Source organism: Pararge aegeria, chromosome 4 (assembly GCF_905163445.1).
Source record: "Pararge aegeria chromosome 4, ilParAegt1.1, whole genome shotgun sequence".
Taxonomy (NCBI): domain Eukaryota; kingdom Metazoa; phylum Arthropoda; class Insecta; order Lepidoptera; family Nymphalidae; genus Pararge; species Pararge aegeria.
In genome coordinates, this window is record NC_053183.1 from 10989463 (window position 1) to 11011288 (window position 21826).

A 21826-nucleotide genomic window follows, 5' to 3' on the forward strand; every position below is an offset into this window, starting at 1 on the left:
GCACCGGTCGTGGTAGTGCCAATCAACTCACGCGTCAAGTTAAGATGAACAAATTATAATTTTATAAATAAATAATTAATTAAATAAATATACTATGACAAGACACACATCGCTATATAGCCCCAAAGTAAGCGTAGCTTGTGTTATGGGTACTAAGATAGCTGATGAATATTTTTATTAATTTAATACATATTAATACTTATAATATACATATAAAAACCCAGACACTGAAAAAGATTCATGTTCATCATATAAACATTTTTCCAGTTGTGGGAATCGAACCCACGGCCTTGGACGTGGAAAGCAGGGTCACTGCCCACTGCGCTACTCGGCTGTCAATTTTTATTCAATTTTTTTTCAATTTACTAGGTGGGAAATACTTCAAAAATTAAATAAATACTAAGTAGCTACAAATTCTACAGATTTTCTTATAACCAGTATTGGTTGTAAATAATTAATCTGTGGTTGTTAGTTTTTTTTAATCCATGTGTTTTTCATAATCTGTTGTAAGTTTTCCCAATGATTTCATCTATGGGTTTGACATTTGTGATTGTGTTTGACTCATTCGAAAGTTATTTTTCAAATTAGAAAAAAACTGAACTGCAAGTATCTGTTTAAAATTCAATTGTAAAGTGAAATTTTAAAAGTTGACAAAGATATACAATGGGAGACGGATGTCAAAGATGTCTTACGAGGGTTCCTCACGCTACCCTCATAGCTACAATAATGTGCTGTTTGGGCGTGGGAGTGTTTTGTGGAACAATGTATCGTGGATCTGCACTTTCAATACTAATGTTTGACGAGGTATTTCACTTTCGGCTGATATGGATTGAAGCACTTCAAATGATTTTCATCGTGGGCAGTGCTTGCATGGCGGCCTTAGGATTCATGTTACTGTGCCTTGGATGTCTCACAACAGGTGCCACAAGACAAAAGGTTTACCGGGCTTGGAGAGCACGGGTCGGCGGGCGTATCTCTTGCGCAGTATTTATGATCATTACGTACATTTTGACATTCGTGTGGCTATTATTACTTGGCTTTTTAGTAATAACAACATTCCTCTTCACAATATTCTGGAAACTATGTTCGAAGCCGAAAAACATCGAACATTCGACTTGCATTGATTTCACTCAATTCGACTTCATGTTCCCATCATCAGTAAAGCAAGAGGATTTAAAGATATGCGAGGCACACAAGATAAAGTTATTTTGTAAAGATTATGTGGAAAAAGCTGAGTTTATGTTCATCTTGGCTATGGTGTCTTGCTTGCTTGTTATATTGAGCTTGGTGCATTACTTGATGTGTTTATCAGCAAATTATGCACATATCCGAGACCATGAGAAGTTCCAGGAGTTACAGGAGCTGCAATATCTCACCAACCCTGACCTGCATGCTTCTAAAGATAGATTCTAGTATATGGCCCGTGCGCCGTTGCTGCGCTCGCTTGAAGCTACTACCAAGATGTGACATAGCAGCAAAGTAACTGCATTTTAAAATGTCACATTTGTGTTCACAGATCAAAATTAAACATCAAAAGACTGATATTTCGTGAATGATAAAATTTAGATTGATTATAGTTATATCATGTAGAAAGAGTACAGTCAGTCAAAACAGCCTAGACTAAAATTTTAGTAGTATCATGCACACATGGTACTTCAGGGAAAATCCAGTCATAACATGATCATTGCCAAACAATTAGTGTGTTTTCTGTATGAAATAATAGTTTGCTTTCATAAATTTGTAACTCAATTTCCTCTCTTAGTGTTACCCAGGTTCCATTTGTTCAATTATATCAACATATGACTTGCAATATATGCATTAAATTATGAGCTTATTGCATAATGTCAAGTGATGAGCCAAATTAAAGCGCATTGCCACCAGGCAATGGCACTATTGGCAATGATCATGTTCACTGTTGCTGTGGGTTGTTTAAACTATTACATGAATTTTTTTAATATATTACACCTAAGTTAAATTTTTATTACACATAAACATAAATAAATTCATTAACTAGTTACACTTGCATGTAATTGTATATATATTGTCCACTGCTCAGTTTGACTGTCTGTACTCAATTTATGTGAATGGTGTTTACATATCCGAAGTACATTTTTTTAAATTATGTTATCACTGTAACCTAACATTCCTTTAAATTTAGTTTAAATTGTTAAACAATATTAGTCAGCAGAATTTATATTTAAATTTGTCTGTTCAAATATGCTTAAGCATTAGTGTAATTATATTTTTGTTTATTTACATGTTTTGGTCCAGTTCTCTTTGTTAGAATTAAGTAGGTTAATGGCCAGATATATGTATCATATGCTTGATATAAATTCTTCCATTACCCTTCCAATCAAGGTTTTATGATAAGATATTGCAAATTTTGTTGGCCAGGTATTATGTTTAGTTTAACTATTCTTTTTTATGTATTTTGTCTTATTGTTAATATTTATATATTGTTACTGCATATTTTAGTAGTATTTATACAATTTATGAAAAAGTTTGAAGGAATTGGTAGACATATTGCTTGTTTATTGTAGATTTGTGGCAAATATAGGGAAAACTAGTAATTAGGGAGTAGGGATGTTCCCTACACTTTCACACATGTTTTATTATTTATGTATTTCACTTTGTTAGATCAGAATCTATTATTTTGATTGCTTAATGCTTATTATTATGATAAATAATAGTGACCATTGCAAGACTGTGTCTTAAATATTAAGAGTTAAAGGTAACCCAACCCACAACATGTTATGTCTAAAGGGTTACCTTTACCTCTTAGAACTCTTTATTTTTCTTTACAAGTTTTTGATGAGTTTGTGGAAGTATTGGCTATCATGTTATGCATATGAAACAAAAACAGGTGAACAAGGCATATAGTCTATATGCAGTATGGTCATAGAGGTTAATACATTGTGTAGGCATAACTTCTCACAGAAAAGTTTTTCAAATATTCTTTCGACTATATTCAATGCCAATATGATATCTGGTGGAATTGTATTGTGATTCACAATTAATTGTTCAATGTTTAGTACAATAAATATAGAATAAGAGCAGCACAAAATTTATATAACATAGTTGTAAGTTTTTAATATAAGGTCATTTAATATGACAATTTATGTCTTCTTTATTAATGGTATGAAATCAATTTTTTGACGAAATTTTACAAGCTTAGGTTTTGTGAGGCAATTTGAAAAATATCCCACCAAAATTTAATATTGTGACAGCTATTTGTATAGAAGATAAGACTAGTATATTTTGGTGCATTATTATTTTATCAAAACAGCTGAAATCTTGGTACCTAAATTGTATAATGAATATTTTATTTAGTATGTAAAGTATTTTATGGTCTGACCCATCCCAATATTGCAGTTTGTCATTTAAATGATCCCTCCTGTGATACCAATTTTAGGTCTGATATTTTATTCACCAAATAAACATAATCCAATCAATAAATATGACTTAGCTATTTTTGTAACTGATTTATTTCAAATAATTTATTGGAAAAGACAGCCCCAGCTAAGTCAGAAACATTTAATTATAGTAAACAACTGAAAACTATTGAAACTATAACTTTTTTTAACAGACTTGACTGATGAAAACTAACCCATACTCATTGCTATTACAATCATTTTTAAGATGTTGTTATATTGGCTCCCTACTAGCTCCAGCTTTATGTCATTTATCCCATCCATTATTTTAAAGGTTTTCAAACATAATGTGTAAAATAATCTGTTACATATTTTCTGGAATTTTTAAGGAATTTTTCACATAAGCTTAAGAAAAAACAATTTTTATTCATCTTTTTAAATAATTAGCACTAGAGCCTATTTAAGAGGATTGTTTCGATGATATGTATTGGCAGCATGTAATCTAGTTAGTTCATAGGTGCATATTATGTAGTTTATAATATTATGATCTTTTTCATAATGCAGTACATCCCATGTTTTTACTGAAGTAATGACTCGAATGAGGGATTACAAAAGATAAGCAACAAAATTATTTCCAATTAATAATTATAATAATAAACTTTGACGAAATTTTACAAGCTTAGGTTTTGTGAGGCAATTTGAAAAATATCCCACCAAAATTTAATATTGTGACAGCTATTTGTATAGAAGATAAGACTAGTATATTTTGGTGCATTTAGATTAACATGCTGCTAAAATGTATCTTAGGTAATTAACACATCACAAAATGTTTAGAATTTGCATTTAAGATATTTGTATCTACTAAGATTAGGAAAAGAAATATGATTAGCATGGCTAATGACTGCTAAAAAAATATAAATTATTTACATATGTAGTGATCACTTTATTTTAACGTACGATACGTTAAATATAGTAATCACTATTAGCCGCATGTCCCATGTATGCCAGATTATTGTGCGACCTAAATCTTTGTCAAGGCAAGGTCCAACCTGCGCTGCATGAAAGTATGCGTCATGCTTTCGACCAATCATAAGACTCTTCCGTTTGTGCCAGCCCTGTGATTGGTCGCACGCTGAATTCAAACTTGAAACGCTGCACAGCATCAAGGATTCATGTTGTACGCCGCGGTGTGACAGTAATGAAATTCATACTTAGATAATATATTCTTGGTGTTATTACCTGCTAGTATTTTTTTAGCTATTACGTACGTCTTAAGTTTTATAACAATAAAAAAAAAAATCGTTTTTAAATGGTTTTGATTATATTCTTATCATCGACCTTTCGCTGTCTTTCCTTCCAGCCAATGGAGAAAAGTTTTGAAAAGTCAGCGGAGAGATTTAACCATTCAGCGGTGACATTGTGCATTGCACTTAATGATATGAAATAAAAATACACTATTGTACACCAACAACCTAGGAATACAGAACCAACAATACTAGGCGGCTATCGCTAAAAAGTAGTAAGTAGTAGGAACTAACCTCTTGTAAGGGTAACGCAGTTTCAATTTAAATTCAAAATTCATTTATTTCAAGTAGGCCTAATATAAGCACTTTTGAAACGTCAAGTATGCTGTGTGTATTGACTCTACCACCGGTTCGGAAGGCAAATTCTACCGAGAAGAAGCCGGCAAGAAACTCGGCAGTTGGACATCATTGCAGGTTAGAGAAATTCAGAAATTATAATTTACAAAAAGGTTTTGCGCCGAGGGCCTCCACTTATAGGAACGCTCCACCGGAACAAGTAGCAATTTGCCCTAATTAAAGTTAAATAAAGGCAAAAACATTAATTAAAATATCTTCAATGAACTTCATATATACTCAAGCCTCAAAAGTATAGGGAAAAGCGTAAAGTAACTAGGTACATACCTAAGTGGAATTCTTGTAGGTTGACCTTTAAACAAAAAGTCCTTGCCATCTGGCACAAGGGTCAATCTCAATTAGAGCTCATTAAATTGCAACGTGGGGTGACTAAGTAGGTACCTACTGAATGAGCTAGATTTTAGTAAGTTTAGAAGGCGTTTTGTATGCAATATGTAAATATAACTAGCTTTCGCCTGGTGCCTCGTCCACACACGTTTGTTTTCAAAGAATCCCAAGAAAGCAAGCGCTAGTGTGTGAAGCAGTTAGCTATAACAGAATTGCGCTTCAGCTGCTTTCAGCTCTTCTCCCATAGAAACTGCATTTTACGGGATAAAAAGCCTTTGTCCCTTTCTGGCTCCATAAACTACTAGTGGTCCCGGTAGACGTCCTGCTCTTTACCACCCTACTGATAAAAACGTGCTGCTAAGCGATTGAGCGTTCCGGTGCGATATCGCATAGAAACCAATTAGGGGTTTAATATAACTGCCATACTCTAACAGGCTAGCCCGCTACCATCTTAGACTGCATCATGACTTTAACATCAGGTGGGATTGCAGTCAAGGCCTTACTTTTAGTGGAATGAAAAAAACGCAGTGCTACCTACTGGGTCCAAGTGTGTTTTCAGACCAATAAGGACCCAATGTCAAAGATACACACAAAATTTCATCAAAATTAGTCCAGATTTTTAGGAGGAGCTAGTTGGCAAACGCTCATACAGAAGAATTATATAAGTATATCAGTATTTAGCTCACCGTTTAAACCTTCCCTAGACTTACATGAATATTTCAAGACCTAAAGGTCCAGGCACCTATTCTCGAGTTTTAGTGAGAATAACGAACAGCATTCATTTTTGTATCAGTACTAGCTGTTGCCCGCGACTTCGTCTGTGTTTGATTTTGTTTTCTGATGTGGCATTCAATTGGCATTGAAGTATTCAGTATCGCTAAGCCTTAAATGAGGGGTTTGCTGCTGTCAGCTGAAGAGTTCTGTCCTCTATCTCCAACTACATTCATGAGATCTGCACAAAGTTTTGGAAAAATTAAACACATATTAGAACCACTATAGTACAAAAATAATTAATTAATCGGTTATAATTATGGTGTAAAATCGTCAAACACTTTCATCCCCTCTCCCAAAGGAACCGAGCTTAATGTCGCGACAAAAAGTATCCTATATTACTTCTAACACTTCCAAGATTATGTTTAGAAAGTTTCATGAGGATCGGTTTAGTAGTTTTTGCGTCAAAGCGTAACAAACAAACTTACATTGACACTTGTAATATTAGTAGGGTAGGGATAGGGAAGTAGGGATATATAGATATAGATGGATGACTAAGCAAAAAATCAGGTCAATCCGTTGTGCAGACTAACAAACAAACTCACTTCCGCGATTATAATATTAGTACCCATAAATACGTACCAAATATCTACATTTACACACTACCTATTAAGCAGGTAAGCATAGATAAAAAAAATAAAATGAAAAGTATTGAATGCCTAAACTAAAATGATAGTAAATAATCAACGATTTGGGCTATCACAGTAAAGCTGAATATGTATCTAGCTATCCAAATGGCTTCTAAGAACCTGTTATCTTTTACTGGTTGTAACTTTTCTATAAGTTCAGTAATTTCCTGCATTGTACCTACTTGTTTCTAGTGCCGGTCGCCCGGCGTTGCGAGCGACTTTTTCTTTCTATGGTATTCTTGGTATGGTATTTCTTATGCTAATGCATAAGCGACTCGGAGCGGCGGGGAATGTACTGTATCGTTGCCTCTTCGTCGACTCGTCTTCAAATGCAACGGATCTAAAATATCTGAAATCACTTCATCATATCAACCCATCACCGGGGCCTACCACGGGGCATGGGTCTCGTCCCACAATGAGAAAGTTTTAGGCCGTAGTCCAATGCGGATTCGTGGACTCCACACACCTTAGAGAACATTATGGAGAACTCTCGACATGCAGGTTTCCTCTCAATGTTCTCCTTCACCGTTGAAGCAAATGGTATTTTAATTGCTCAAAACGCAAATAAGTTACAAAAATCAGAGGTGCTTAGTGGGATACGAACTCGGCCCCCGAAAAGTGAAGCCGAAGTCCTAACCACTAGGCTATCATCATTCATCACTCCAAAATCACTTGCCCCTAAATAATTGAACTTAGGTCTTTTGAAAGAAACGTGGGCCAAGCTACGTTTGTTTCAGAAGTTAAGAACATGCTATTTGTAAACAATAGATATTGCCAAGGATTCAATTATCGGGTAAGCATTAATGGTTGGATATTTGTCGAAGTGATTTGATTACGTTGTTTGAATTTTTTGTCTACAAACTTAATATAAGAAGATAAGTAGGTATATACCTAGGTTCATGCCCAACACTGCGTCTACACTTTTTTTAATCTTTTGATAATCCCGCACGAGGTTTTAGATTTTGGAGTATAAAAAGTATTTGTTTAAAGGAGGATAGCTTGCTATCTCAGTGCAAAATTTCGTAAATATCGTTTTAGCTGTAATGCTATGCTTACCCCATTACCAGAGAACATGACGCTATTTCTTTTCCGGGATATAAATTAGGTATCCTATGTAAGTATCTAATCAATCTCTAGGATGAAAAATTATGAAAATTTATAACAGAACGGTGAAAGGTTGTAAGTAGGTAGAGTGTAGGTAAGAGACGAACACATTTTGTTTGACGGGGTCTTCAGCTGTGGTTATTTACCACCCTACCCACTTTGATGCGTAGATACCGATTACCCTTTCCTAGCAGGTTAGCACACTGCCATCTTAGCCTGCATCATTACTTACCACCAGGTGAGTTTGCAGTAAAAGGCAACTATGAATGGGATAAAAAAAAATTAAGTAAAAATACAAAGATAGAATTAATTTTTAAAATACACAGACTTGTTTTGTTTGGTTGCTTTAATTCTTTATTGCGCACTATAAAATAAAGGTGGGCATAATGCCATGAGGCATTTTCTACCAGTTTACCTGGTTGTTGTGAAACAGGTATTTGTATGCGAGTGTATACTTATTGATTTTTTGTAACACTAAAATGTTTTTAAGTAACTCGTTGTCAACTTATTGGAAAGAATAATATTGCCAACTTAAACAATAAATGATGGCGGCTTCACCCATTTAAATTTTAATTTTTTGAAATCCCGCGGTAACAGTTTAATCCAGGATAAAAAAATGTGTGAGCCGTCATTAGACGCCTGGCAGATGTGAAACATCGAAGTTTATATGCATAATAGTTATATGTTTATGCATAAAGTATGATAATAACAGATAACAGATTACGATAGTAATAAGATATGGCATAGTGAAAAGATAAAGCTTTATATATTAGTTCCATAAAATAATGACTATTTCTAACATAAATATGCATTTTGATAAAATACAAAAAATCTAAATTTAAAAATGGCGTGTATCAACAGGCCAACAATGTTTACCCTCGCCAATAGATGTTTCGCATCAAATGGATGTTCATATCATACTAGGTCTTTAAACTTATTGCTTCTTTATTCATCTTCACAATATCGTATATATATATATATATATATATACGATATTGTCCTTATATAAATAGGTAACAGAAACCGTGTATTTTAAATATTTACTTTCCTTTCGTCTATATCCGTAAAACGAAAATTCATTTATGAGACACGCGTCTGCTCTGGGTATTTACCCTTTAAGCTCTTATCTCAGTTGAAACGACCTATCTACTAAATGACTTAAAATAGTATTCTGTTATAACTAAATATGTGCTTATAGGTTTGTAATAATGTTTTAACTTATAAGGCCTAAACTTAAAGTTTAAGTACCTATTATAAATCTGTATCACCATTCACCATCTGTATGTATATCATTTATTTATTTTTAAATTGAATGTTGAACTATCCCGTTTTCCGTACTAAACATGCTTCATCAACCAAAGGTTGTCTGGAGAAGATCGCTTCAAGCGAGGCGGCCTGCCTTTGCGCATATATATTTATTTACCTTTTGCCTTGTTCAATTTGTTTTATTTTTTGTATGTGCAATAAAGACTTTCTATTTATCTATATGTATTTATGCATAGTATCTACTGTCCGTAGCCTAACAGGGGATTTTAGTAGTAGCATAGGGACTAGTTGTATGATGAGACTTTACTTAAGCAAGTCGGATTTTATAGTCAATCACTTATGATTAAACCCGCCCTCTCGCTGTATTTCTATTTTCCCGTTTAGTAATTGTGTCACAAACTTCACGTGTTTTCATAATAAATAAAGTAAAATGAAACACTGAAATGTTGGTACTTTGATATAATGAAAAAGTAAACCACCTATGCTTTAAATTATCTGCGCACGAGAGAATTAGAGGCGTGTATATTATATCACCTGCACAGTGCTAAAATGAATTTATTTTCATTAAGTTGAAACAACCTTCAGATATCAGTAGCAAGTTTTATTTCCGCAAAATATATATATTCAACATTGTTTTTTTTTAATCCTTAAGAAGAAGTTCTTTTATCTATCAATAAGCTTAAGAGCTTTAAATGCATTTATGAACATAAATCTTAAATGGATAGGAAACCCAGTACATATTTATATTTAAAAATACAAAAATACAAAATTAAAATGGATACCTACGTATTTAGCTTTTATAATGAATTAAATTATGTACTATGTGTTTATATGATAAGCACACACGCATTATTTTAGTTGTTGCAGTCATTTCAGTAGTTGGAGAGATTTTTGTAGCAAACCTCACCCGGGGAAGTACTTCCGCTATAGTTATTCCTCCAGCGTCTAAATATTTTGCTTAGAAACGGTCGCCTTTCTGCCGTGCCCTCCTTACCCGTGCAGCATTTTGTCACAAGCGCCGCTGTACGCAAAGGACGCCGCGTGCGGCGTACATCCGCAGGATTTGCATTTTACATCGATGTGCCATGCCGAAGTGAAAGGTTCTGTTTGTTGGCTTCGGATTTTTCTTTAGGAAAATTTAACACACACATAACAATAAAATAGAAAAACAATTAGATACTTATATAAAAAGCTAAATTAACAAAAAAAAATAAAAGCATTAATTTAAAATGCTAAATTCTCCTGTTGGTGTACCGACACTATGAAATTTAACAGACTTACCTAATATTCTAGAAGAATCAGAGAAGAATAAAAAAAAACTTATTTCTGTACACGCGTTTAAAAGCCTTCACGCAGACTTCACATTGTTGTATCTTTGAATAATATGACTTAGCGCCTATGTCCCCGTCTTGCCCTCGGTAGATCCTGGTTTTTAAATAAGTTATAAGGCGTAAAAGGCTATGACTTACCCCTGAGTTAGCTATTGAAAATGATAATCAAATTTCGAAACTCGTAGAGGGTATAATAGGAGATGAAATGTGCTTTTGAGAAAAGGGAAAGGGAAATGAAAGTTTGTAGGTTCATTCAAAATCAACAAAAACACTGTGAGGAATAGGTTTCTTTTCTTTAATTTTTTTTTATCACGTTATTGTGGGGAAAGAGTGAAAATAAACTTCTAATTAAGAGTATTTTTATTTTTATATGAAATTTATTCTATTAATTTATTTATTTACATGAACTTATCTACACTAATATTATGAATGCCAATGTATATTTATGTCAGTTGGTAACCTTCTTTCTTATAACATTTGCCTGTAGCATTGCGCAAATTCCGGAACGGTAATTTTAAAATTCAACGCGGTTGAAGTCACTCAGATATAAACGATATAATATATATCTAAACCTGAATGTTGACTTTTTCCACAAAATAGACTATCTGAATCGTAATCATATCATCCGGATTGGTTACCTCACTCATTTTGAAGTAGGTTAAAAAGCCAATATGGCAAAGAAAACCGAACAATTGTTCCTACATAATGTTATGTAGATACATACAAAAGGATTTCCTTTTGTAAGTAGGTACATATTTTGTTCAATTATTACTAATGTAAATAATTTGACAACTATATACAAATGCACCACTGTGTCCATAACCGTGATGTAGATTAACAAGGGAATATCAATACAAACACAATGGTGACGTGGTATTTGTAAATAATTAATTATGCGATTACATTAGTTTATAAAGTGAAATTTCAATGTGTCAGAAGTGTCGCAAATGGCGAAACAGTGTGAGGGAATCTGTTTGTTTTTGTATTATTTAAAAAAATATTTATTTAGTTACTCACTTGAACCGTAAATATATCGGTGAAGTTTTATTGACGTACGGATATGAATCCGTGATACAAAAAAATATGATGCGAAGAACCGCAAGGTGGAATTTCCTTGGTCGTACGGCCAGTTCTCGCTTACTCAGTCATTTGTGTACCTCGGCAACGTTAACGTCCGCTACAGAGGTACGTACGCTACATTTCATTCGAATTATAATCGATTTTTAACGATCTATCCCATGATTTATCAATTAAACTGCCATCAATATATAATTTACTAATGATCAATAAAATTTTTAATATGATTACGCGCCTAAACTATTAAATATCAAACGGTTTATTTAGTAATCGTTCCGATGTCGTAACGCATGGTTTACCAACAAAAAACAATTTCAAATTCAAACAGATAGCTATTTGCAGCGGGATTAAGCGAAATTTTCAAAACAATAAAATCGTGATTGAAATATTTTGTAATTTTTTTTTACTGTCTATGTAAGCGATGGTTTTATAAACAAAGTGCGGTCTTCTATATTTAATTACTTATACTATTTTTACATTTATCTATTCATGTGAAGTGATAAGATGTCGTTCAAAAGGAAATGGTCATTCAGAACAAAAGTGCAACTTGAATCACATCACAACGATGTAGTGGAGTGTAATGTAGATAGTAAACAAAACGAGGAAGTCAATGTCGTAAATTTATCGGCGACCTTACAAAACACTGAGAAGCCGGATAGTGATGAAATTGTATTATCGTGCGGGAAACTTGATGTAGATACAGTGTCGCAAGTCGAAAATACCGATAATTTGGAAAAAGAATCTATTGACTTCAATGTCGATGATGCAAGTTGTTTGGCAGTTGACAGTAGTGTTGCCCGTGAACTTTTTTTACAATCGGACCGCGATGAGTGAGTAAATGAGACATAGTGGGAATAATTATTTTAAATGATTAATAGAGGTATTTTTTTTTGCGTAGGAAATATTAACAATAATCTATGAATCATGGTCCAACTCCTCGCCTGGTGACTGGGTCACGGGATTGCTTTCATACACTTCCTCGACCCATAAATTAGTATGGTTTACCTACCCATTGCAAAATATATATCTAGTACCTGTGTATTATGTATTCAAATAACAGATAAGCTACGTTATTATTTTAATAGAATTGTTGGCAAGATGAAAAATATTTAATTAGGGATGCGTTTATAACCTCCAGTTTTTATATACCTAATTAAATTACATAATAAAATTTTAACTCAAGATACTTCTCTCTTTAGATACTTATCTATAAAATACAGTTAAAATGAGAAGAAGATTGATATGTTTTACCTTTGTAATAATTCTAATTGAGGATCAATGACTAAACCTAGTTAGTCGTGTTATGAGCGAGATAGGCATTATAAAATACTTGCAAGGATATAAAACAAAGGGAATTTCCTTACTTAAGTAGATACCTGCTTGTAATCACGTTCAATGTGCATAAAAGTGCACGGACAACGCAACAAGTCTGTAATACTAATATTTACTTAAAAAGCACCAGCTGGTGCGCGCGACCTAACCCGCGGTTTTTTTCTGTAGTTTAATAATTACGCGCGAACTGTTTGTTTTCATGGGATTTGACCGTCTTATACTACCATCGTTATTGATAGCCCAAGTAAGGCTTCGGTTTCCCTTAAGGGGGAACCGATCTCGATCACCGGCTAGCACCTCTATCTTTTTGGAGTTATATGCGTTTTTAATTTAAGAAATTAAATATCACATGCTTTAACGGTGAAGCAAAAAATCATGAGGAAACCTGCCTCCGAGTTCTTCATACTGTTCTCGGCATCAACTAATCCGCACTGGGCCAGCGTAGTGGACTTCCGCATACACTCTTCTCATTCTCACTACTAACTACTAAGCGATAAGCCTTTTGTATCCTACTTATTAAGTTTCCTCTAGTTGTGTCCATTGTTTTTCTTTCTTTTTGTGGTGCACATTGTGAGACCCTTGCACTGTAGTGGGTTGATGATGATGATAATATTACCATCTCCAAGATTCAAGGCATCACGCAAAATGTCGCCAAGATTAGCTTTAAATTTGTAAATAGATAACTCAGGATGTTATGAAAATTAAGCTTAGTTTGCTATACTCCGCGAACAGCAGGAGAATCTGTATGGTGTAATTTTTAATTACTTCAATCCGTATACTCCACACCAAACATACCCTCGGCAATGTACCCTCTACGCACGTTTCGCATCCTCAGGAGATGTTGACTTTACAATGAATAATTGTTAAGTCAACATCTCATCTGAGTTAACAGACGTTTCTGAGCAACGCAAATTGTACTTATGCTTTTTCAAATTAGCTGGGTAAGTAATAATTACAGTGAATTTCAGTGTATTTCTGAAAACGATAACTGACGAGCAGACGGACAAACTGTCATTTACAGTTATACTAATAATTACTACTATTAAGTATTATATATATAATACTAATAGGCATGGATGAGATACACAATAGAATTTAAAAGTAGTCAGGTACTTAATTGCACTGTCAATCGAATGCAAAGTACATGTTCATATCATTAATTTGATTTCGGTCTTTTTCTTATTTCATTTATTGCGCATCTTAAGATTATATTAATAAGAGTTTTAAACAAATAGAGCTAATTAACAGCAATAGCTTTTATAAATATAAGCTGTATTAGTGCTTTATCGTAATATGTTTAAAAACGGCAATCTGCTGAGTTTTTGTCGGCTCTTCTCGGTAGAATCTGCCTTCCGAACCGGTGGTAGAGACACTGCAAAAAGACCAACTTGACGTTTCAAAAGTTCTTATAAACTAGGCCTAATTGAAATATATGAATTTGGACTTTGACTTTGATACAATCGAAATATTTCAAATAGCATAATTAATTTAATCGTCCATCTGAAAATTTAGAATTAGATTGATTCCTTCAGTTGGTGCAATCGATCGTGATGGACTTTCTGTTCCTCAATTTCTAATAATAAAAAATCCAACCACCGCGCCCCTGCGACTGGTTTGACATCGTCTACCATGCAACGTTAGAGTCTACATTTCTCCGAAATGAGATATATAAGTGGAATAAATAATTTATAAGTACCTACCTGTAGCTAATGCAAAATAGGTCCCTACCTCTTATTTTTACCTTAAAGGCACCTAACCATACCTTTAATATTATTGAAAGTACTCTGCTTATTTTCAATAATGATTGCCGACGTGCGTATTGAAGTATTGATAACAAATATCCTTAAATTTGTATTGTCAGTATTATTTACTGTATGCCTGTGATCATTTTAAATGAGCTTCTGAGTTAGTGTTTCTTTTGATAAAGATATTATAGGGCTGGCCAGTTCTGCGCCTTTTAGTGTGCAGCTATACTAAGCCTATTCCTTTAAGACTCTTTCTTTTACTTTATTCAATACTGATTACAAATGATTTAATTTTACGCAAATGTGTGATAGTTAGAACCTTTTTTCACTGCTTTCTTTCTTGTAGAGTCACTACAAATCATCGAAACGATTCGAAACAGTTAAGAAATAAATTAATATTTTTTTACATACATATTTAAAGCAATATTCAAGACATACTCATTTAAAATATAAAACATTTATTGGATATTTAGCCCCACAGCGCTTTTTTTTATATGACACAAGTTATAGTAACCTTTTTTTGATTTTCATCTAAGAAACTAAATATTTATCTAAGAGGTTCAATTTGTCTAATGATATCTTATAATATAATTAAGATTTTTGTAAATGTATCATTTTTTACAATGAATCCAACGACCTTCTTAGAAGGTCATGGAAGGTTATGAAATTATTCTATCAAAACGATGCGGCCTGTGGTCTTTATAGGGTCTTCTTTGCTAAGACTGATAAAGCTAATGCCTAGGCCCCCATACAGACTATTTTAGGGTACCTACTGTACCTGTTTATAGTAAAATGGAACTCTTAAAGGAAAACATTATTGTCTTTCTGTTTGTCTGCCTGTGTGTCATGGCCAATTTCTCAGCGATGGCTTGAGGTATCAAGATCTCGGTTATGATTCCTGTCAGGGTAATAAAGGAAAATATAATTACTGACTTTTCTCTAGTCTGGTCGGCTCCCCTACCGACAATAACGTGCCGGTACAGTGCTGCGTGATATAACTCCTATACCCCTATTCTGTTAGCCCGTTCTACCACCATCGTCGTCGACCATGTCAGTCTCCACCGGAGACGGTATAACTTCGTCCCTAAAGCGGAGTTAGGTATAATTTTTAGTTTAATCACCTTCGTATTTATCCACACAAATACTCCACCTAGGACGTAAGAATTTGCTATTTTATATTCCTACTTAGACTGTTAATAGACTAGACAAATAAAAACTGGAATTATATTTACAGAACAGTTATAAATAATTAAATTATTCATTGTCTTTAAAGAAAATGAAATTTACTTTTGACTTATAGGTAATAACTATAATATTATTTCTATAGCTCATCTACACAAGTTGTTAATAAACTCACAAGTGCTAACCCATCTAACTTATTACTATTGTAAATTAGGTACGCTAAGTACTACCGTAAGTACCGTTATCCATTCTGTGACTCTACTCTGCATTGCCGATGGGTACATAAGAATTTATTATAAACTAGCTGTTGCCCGCGACTTCGTCTGCGTTTGATTTTGTTTTTTGATGTCGCATTCAATTTAGTTCTAGTTGTAAAAAAAATTAAAGTATTCAGTATCGCCAAGCCTTAAATGAGGGGTTTGCTGCTGTCCTCTGAGGAGTTATGTCCTCTTTTTTCAACCACATTCATCAGATCTACACTAAGTTTGGGCAAAATTAAAAACATAATATAAACTCTATAGTACGAAAATAATTATTTAAATCGGTTATAATTTGTCGGAGTTATGGTGTAAAATCGTCAAACACTTTCATCCCCTCTCCGAGCCGAGCCGAGGAACCGAGCTTAATGTCGGGATAAAAGTATCCTATATTACTTCTAACACTTCCAAGAATATGTGTACGAAGTTTCATGAGGATAAGTTTAGTAGTTATTGCGTGAAAGCGTAGCAAACAAACTTATATTGACATTTATAATATTAGTAGGATAGGATAGGATAGGAAGTAGGAGAGGAAAGGATAGGATAGGATAGGCTACCTTACAGGCTCTTTTTAAAAATCAAGTCAGTTTAGTTCGCAATGCAGATTGATATGAAAATAACAATCATCATATTATCCCATTACCAGCCCACTGCAGAGGACGGGTCTCCTCTCACAGTGAGAAGCGTTTAGCCCACCACGCTGGGCCAGTGCGTATTGGTAGACTGAAAACTGTTTTTTTACTTTCACTCATATTTTATTTAAGCCTCACTGCGAGACAATTAATTCTTAATTAAAAAAAATAAAAGTTTCCTTTTTTTAAAACAAGAAAGATTTTTTATGCTGCTAAAAAATATAATATATTTTGTACTCGAATAAATAAATAATTAATGTACCTCCTTAAATAAGATAATAAGACATTAAATTTGATCAAATTTAAACAAAAGAAAAAGAAGACTAATTGCCAAATAATTGATAACTAGGTATAGCGCGTGTGATTGATTATTATCAAAAATATCGACTTCAAGTAGAGTTTTGCTCCCATATATCGCTCCAATATATCTAAGCCTGTATTCTTTCCTAGCATGCGTCATATTTACCACGTGTGTGTGTATCATTTTACTCTGGGTTCTCTTATCTCACTCGCTTGTAATAATAACTATAGTACAACAGTTTCGTAACTCTACCTATATACTATTTATTAATAAATCAACTATAATTTCAATTCCATCGCGTTTTTTTATATCTTCCTACTTATGTTAATTTATTAGTGTCTTAAAATAAACTTCCGTGGTGCCTGCTGCTGGCATTTATAATCTTAAGAACATTATTACATGAGAACCTGCTTAGATGATGCCTTTAAAAACCTATTGCGAAAAATCGGATTAAAATCGGCCTGCTCTGGCTGCATATTGGTGTGGAAATGAACTTAACTTAGGAACAGCCGAAAGATTTTTCGACTTTTTCTAGTTAAGCAAGAGGAGAATATTATTTTTTTCTTGTGACAGTGAGGGCTTTAATCAATTATTTACTAAGAGTAGGTTAGCTGTCCGTTGCCAAATAACGTCCGTGAAAAATAAGTTTTCCCACGATTTGAGAACATATTTTACGTATCCCTAGTGTGAAAAACAAAGTGAGTGTGCCTAACTTCCGGATAAGCAAGCAAAGTTACGCCTAGAACGATTGATTTTTTACGATATCCCTGGCACAGCCGTAAGCGCTGTGGTTAAAAGTTGGAGGTCCCGCTTTTGATTCCCGGCAGATGCAATCTAAGAATTTATTACTTCAGAATTTTCGCTAGTCTGTTTTCATGGGTAAATAGTTCCCACCCTACCGACAAAGACGTGCCGCTAAGCGTTTAGCGTTCTAGCTAGATGTTGCGTGGAAACCGATTAGGGGTTTCAGTTAAGTATAAAAACCGGGTTAGCTAACGGGATTCCCCGCTACCATCTTAGACTGTCAAGGGCTAACTTGTAGCGGAATAAAAAATATATATTAAAAGTTTTCCATACTTACATTAAAACTGCGAACGTGTCTCTATTGTGTGTTTGTTTATTTGTTTACCAACCTTAATGATATTTGACACATATACACATAATAAAATCCTCTCAATTAACTCGACAGGATATTTTTATCCCAGCAAAACCGCCTTTGTCACTAACAATATACGGCTTTGTTGCTAAACCGATGATAGAGACAACTTGAATATTATAGAAGGACAAAAGATACTTTTTACTCCGCAAAAACTAACAGTTCCCACAGGATTAAAAAAAAGTTAAAATAATACTAGCAAGAGGTCAGAATATTTTAAAACATTTAACAGATGACTATAAATAAGCATAAAAAAAACCTCAGACGGTTTTTCATATATTTTATATGGGATACACCTTTAATAAGAACATGGATCAAAGCTGGGTGGTCTTAAAAATATAAGCTCAAAGGCTGTGGCATTGCTTCTGGCTATATAGTAAAGAACATTCCTGTCCTTGACATGTCCGTGAACAGCCAGGCTGATTCCTTTCGCAAAAATCAGCCCACCAGCCTTTCTGACACCACATGAAGCAATAAATCGCGGTGTAATGTCTCTCTTTCTCTTTTTTTGAGCAACGACTCCATGGCCCTAAAATTCTAAGGCAAATGGAAAAATATGTAAGTCTCCATTAAAGAGGAATACCGGTTAGTAATCATAGTGTTAGTAAAATCTCATATAAATAGAATGACAGCATTTCCCATACCTAATGTTACGGTCTACTTTATGAGCAAAAACTTGGAATATTAAATTATTTTTAATAAAGAATTCTCAGAATCGTATAGATACCTCGAAATTATAAGCAAAATATATGACGCATACAAATTATAATTTCCACTCTACAGAAACCGGTAAATATCAGGGTACCTGTTTAAAAATCGATTTGAAGTAGGCATAACCCGGTTCCTAAAGATACACAAATAAATAAAACAGCAGTGTCTTTCCGTACCTGTTTTAAAGTAACTGGCTCCTTTTAAGCTCTTATGATTAGGTATTTGATCATAAGAGTAAACTAAAATAACTGTCTAATTGTCTAAGCGGATTATATATAAGGTTGAACTGATTCTGATGGGACTTTAACAGGCAGGTAGAACTTTGCTACAAATAATCTAGCCAACTTGTTACCGCGGGAAAAGATATTGAATGAATGAATGAATGAATACACTTTTATTGTACACCAAAGAAACAAAAAGTAGTTACAAAGATATAAATACAAATCAAGAGAGTACAATTTGGTGGCCTTATCGCTGCATAGCGATTTCTTCCAGGCAACCAATGGCGTAAAAGGAAAAAACATAGAAAAAGTAAAAATTCCTACAAATATCGATGTTTTTTTCTTATTTCATTTGCTTTTAAAGTGGTCATACTTATATCTAACAAAAACAAAAAATAATGATTATTTAAAAAGTTGTAAACTCAAAGATTATTTAGGAACACTACTTTACAAAGCGTGTTAGGTATATGCCTACAAAAACACCGGAAAAAAACATACACAGTAAATCTGAGTGGATGAACTAGTCAGCCATATTCCGTCGATTGAAACCTGTTTTGCCCTTGACTAGTTTAGAGGCCAGATTCTTAGTTAGCGATAAAAAAACTTGCTATTCTTTGTGACACGGTTGAAAGTACAAATCGAGGTATCTAACTACAGCTAACAATCCGAGAGCACCCTTTATGAGTTTTTTTTAGGTACTGACCTAGCAGTCAAGAAAAATTCCATCACGACACTTTAATCATTATCATCATTAATATGGAAAACTACTTTGTTGATAACATAGTTAATAACGAGCAACAAAGCAATTTGTAGTTCATACAAGTTTTTGTTTGAAGCTGTATCTGAGTAGTATCTTCTATCTAGTCTTGTACCCTATCCTATATATCCTTATCTACAAAGGTTGCCTGTATGAGATTGCTTGCAGCAATAAGGCCACCTTTGCATGTCTACATTGTGTACTGAAGTATTGTTACTGTATCTTTTCCTGTATATATATGTTATACGTGCAAAAAAGTGTTTCTTCTTCTTGTATTTATGCCATTTTTTACTAAATAAGAAACGCCTAGTCTAAGGCGATTGTTAGGCATACATCAACAGTTCACCAATAGTTACCATCTAAGAGTTTCGGCAATGCCTAGAATGGCGAGTAACATAGGCTTTTTGCACCAGGATTTAAAAACGTCCAAGTCGGGATTTGGGAAAAACAGAATATTTATATTTATTTGAATATGTATATATATTACTAGCTGCCCCGCGCAACTTCGTCTGCATCAAATCGGTTATTTTCGGATTTAATATCTTTTGGCATTTCTATACCCGTAGTAACGTCTAAATTAAAGGTCCAATTTGAATAATTTAAAGAGAAATTATTATTTATTTGGATCTGATAGGAACGTCACCATCTTAAGGTTGTACCCGTGTTTTGATTGACAAATTATAACAAAAAGCGGTTTTTGTGTCCTAACAATTAGGCATTTAACCTCCCGGACTTTTTTGTAGGTAATAATGATTACTTTATACATGTCAATCCATCCATCCATACATACATACATCCATCCATCCATACATCCTTACTCACAAATTTTCGCATTTATAATATAAGTAGGATGGTACGCATGCATTCGATCGCTGTCCCATATGCTTTGCGACTCGCTGTTATCTGTGAATAGTTATGTCCTTTATCTCCGACAATATTTATCCGATCTTCATTAAAATTACACAATACATGCTTGATAGTATACACTTTCAAATAAAAAAATAATTATTAAAATCGGTTCAAATTTAACGGAGCTATGAAGTAAAATTAATAAAAATTTTCATCTCAGTAAACACATAAAATTGTTACCTTATTAAAAATTATATTTGGCTATGACATTTCGCTACATTCACATGATGGTGATAGTTTAATAGTTAGAGTTCAGTCTCCGTTTGGACAGACCTAGTTACATCCCCGGCCCGCACCTCTTAACTTTTCGGAGCTATGTGTGTTCGAATTTGAGCAATCAAACTATTAATTTAATTTGAACGGTGAAGTAAACCATCGTTAGGGAACCTGCATGGCTGACAGTTGTCCATAATGTTTTCATAGGCGTATGAAGTCTAAGAGATCTGCGAGTAAAATCCTTAGGGCTTAAATTCTTCTCATTCTAAGAGGAGACCCGTAACCTGCATGATAAGGATGATGATGATGATGATGCCATGGTCATAATGTGAAAATGTATCCATTGTTGATTTCTTTTCTTTCATATAATAGTTCTTGTAGTACCAACGAGAAGAGCCAATCGCCGCAGATTACACACACCAATATTGTTGAAAACCTATCCAACCAAACCCCTATTAGACCAGGGTCGATAATTTTTAAAACCAAAAAAAAAATAATAGGATGAAACCCATTAGAAAAGGAGGGGATTATTATAAAAATGAAAGGAAAAATAATTTACGGGCGATCTGAGGTCAGGAAGGGGATGGGGGTGAATTTTTAAGGGTAAAAACGGGTTTTCTCGATTTCCGGCAAAACTAAAAGTCCTATCGAAAAAAGTCAAATTGCAAAGTTGTAGGGAATAAAAAGATCTAAAACTTTTGTATTTACAGCTTTTTCCACATAACCTCAAAATTTATGTGAAAAATTCAAATTGGTGGCAATCTTACAACTTTTAGGTCGCGGACGGACAAACCAACAGATGAGAGAACAGACGGACGTGGCTTGTAGACTATGGAACCCTAAAAACGAATACAACTACATTTTTGCCTATAA

General features: G+C 33.9%; 2 protein-coding genes across 3 annotated transcripts in view; both read left to right on the forward strand.

Moving 5' to 3' along the window:
• The window catches only part of LOC120637611 (multiple C2 and transmembrane domain-containing protein-like), a 59581-nt gene that overhangs the window by 12649 nt on the left and 25106 nt on the right, over nucleotides 1-21826 (forward strand). The window contains exon 1 of one of the 2 annotated variants that reach the window (XM_039909494.1): nucleotides 11596-11642. The exons of the other annotated variant lie outside the window; for it this stretch is intronic. The gene's annotated coding sequence lies outside the window, so the exon portion shown is untranslated. Of the gene's footprint in view, nucleotides 1-11595; nucleotides 11643-21826 lie in introns of those variants that run through there. 2 annotated transcript variants of the gene reach the window in all.
• Nucleotides 517-4684, forward strand: LOC120637612 (neuronal membrane glycoprotein M6-b). Its single transcript, XM_039909495.1, has one exon. It carries the CDS (start codon nucleotides 664-666, stop codon nucleotides 1411-1413), a length of 750 nt encoding a protein of 249 aa, XP_039765429.1. The 5' UTR covers nucleotides 517-663; the 3' UTR covers nucleotides 1414-4684.

Bases quoted from the DNA above. Each gene is read 5' to 3' on its own strand.
- LOC120637612 (XM_039909495.1), top strand. From the start codon at position 664: ATGGGAGACGGATGTCAAAGATGTCTTACGAGGGTTCCTCACGCTACC.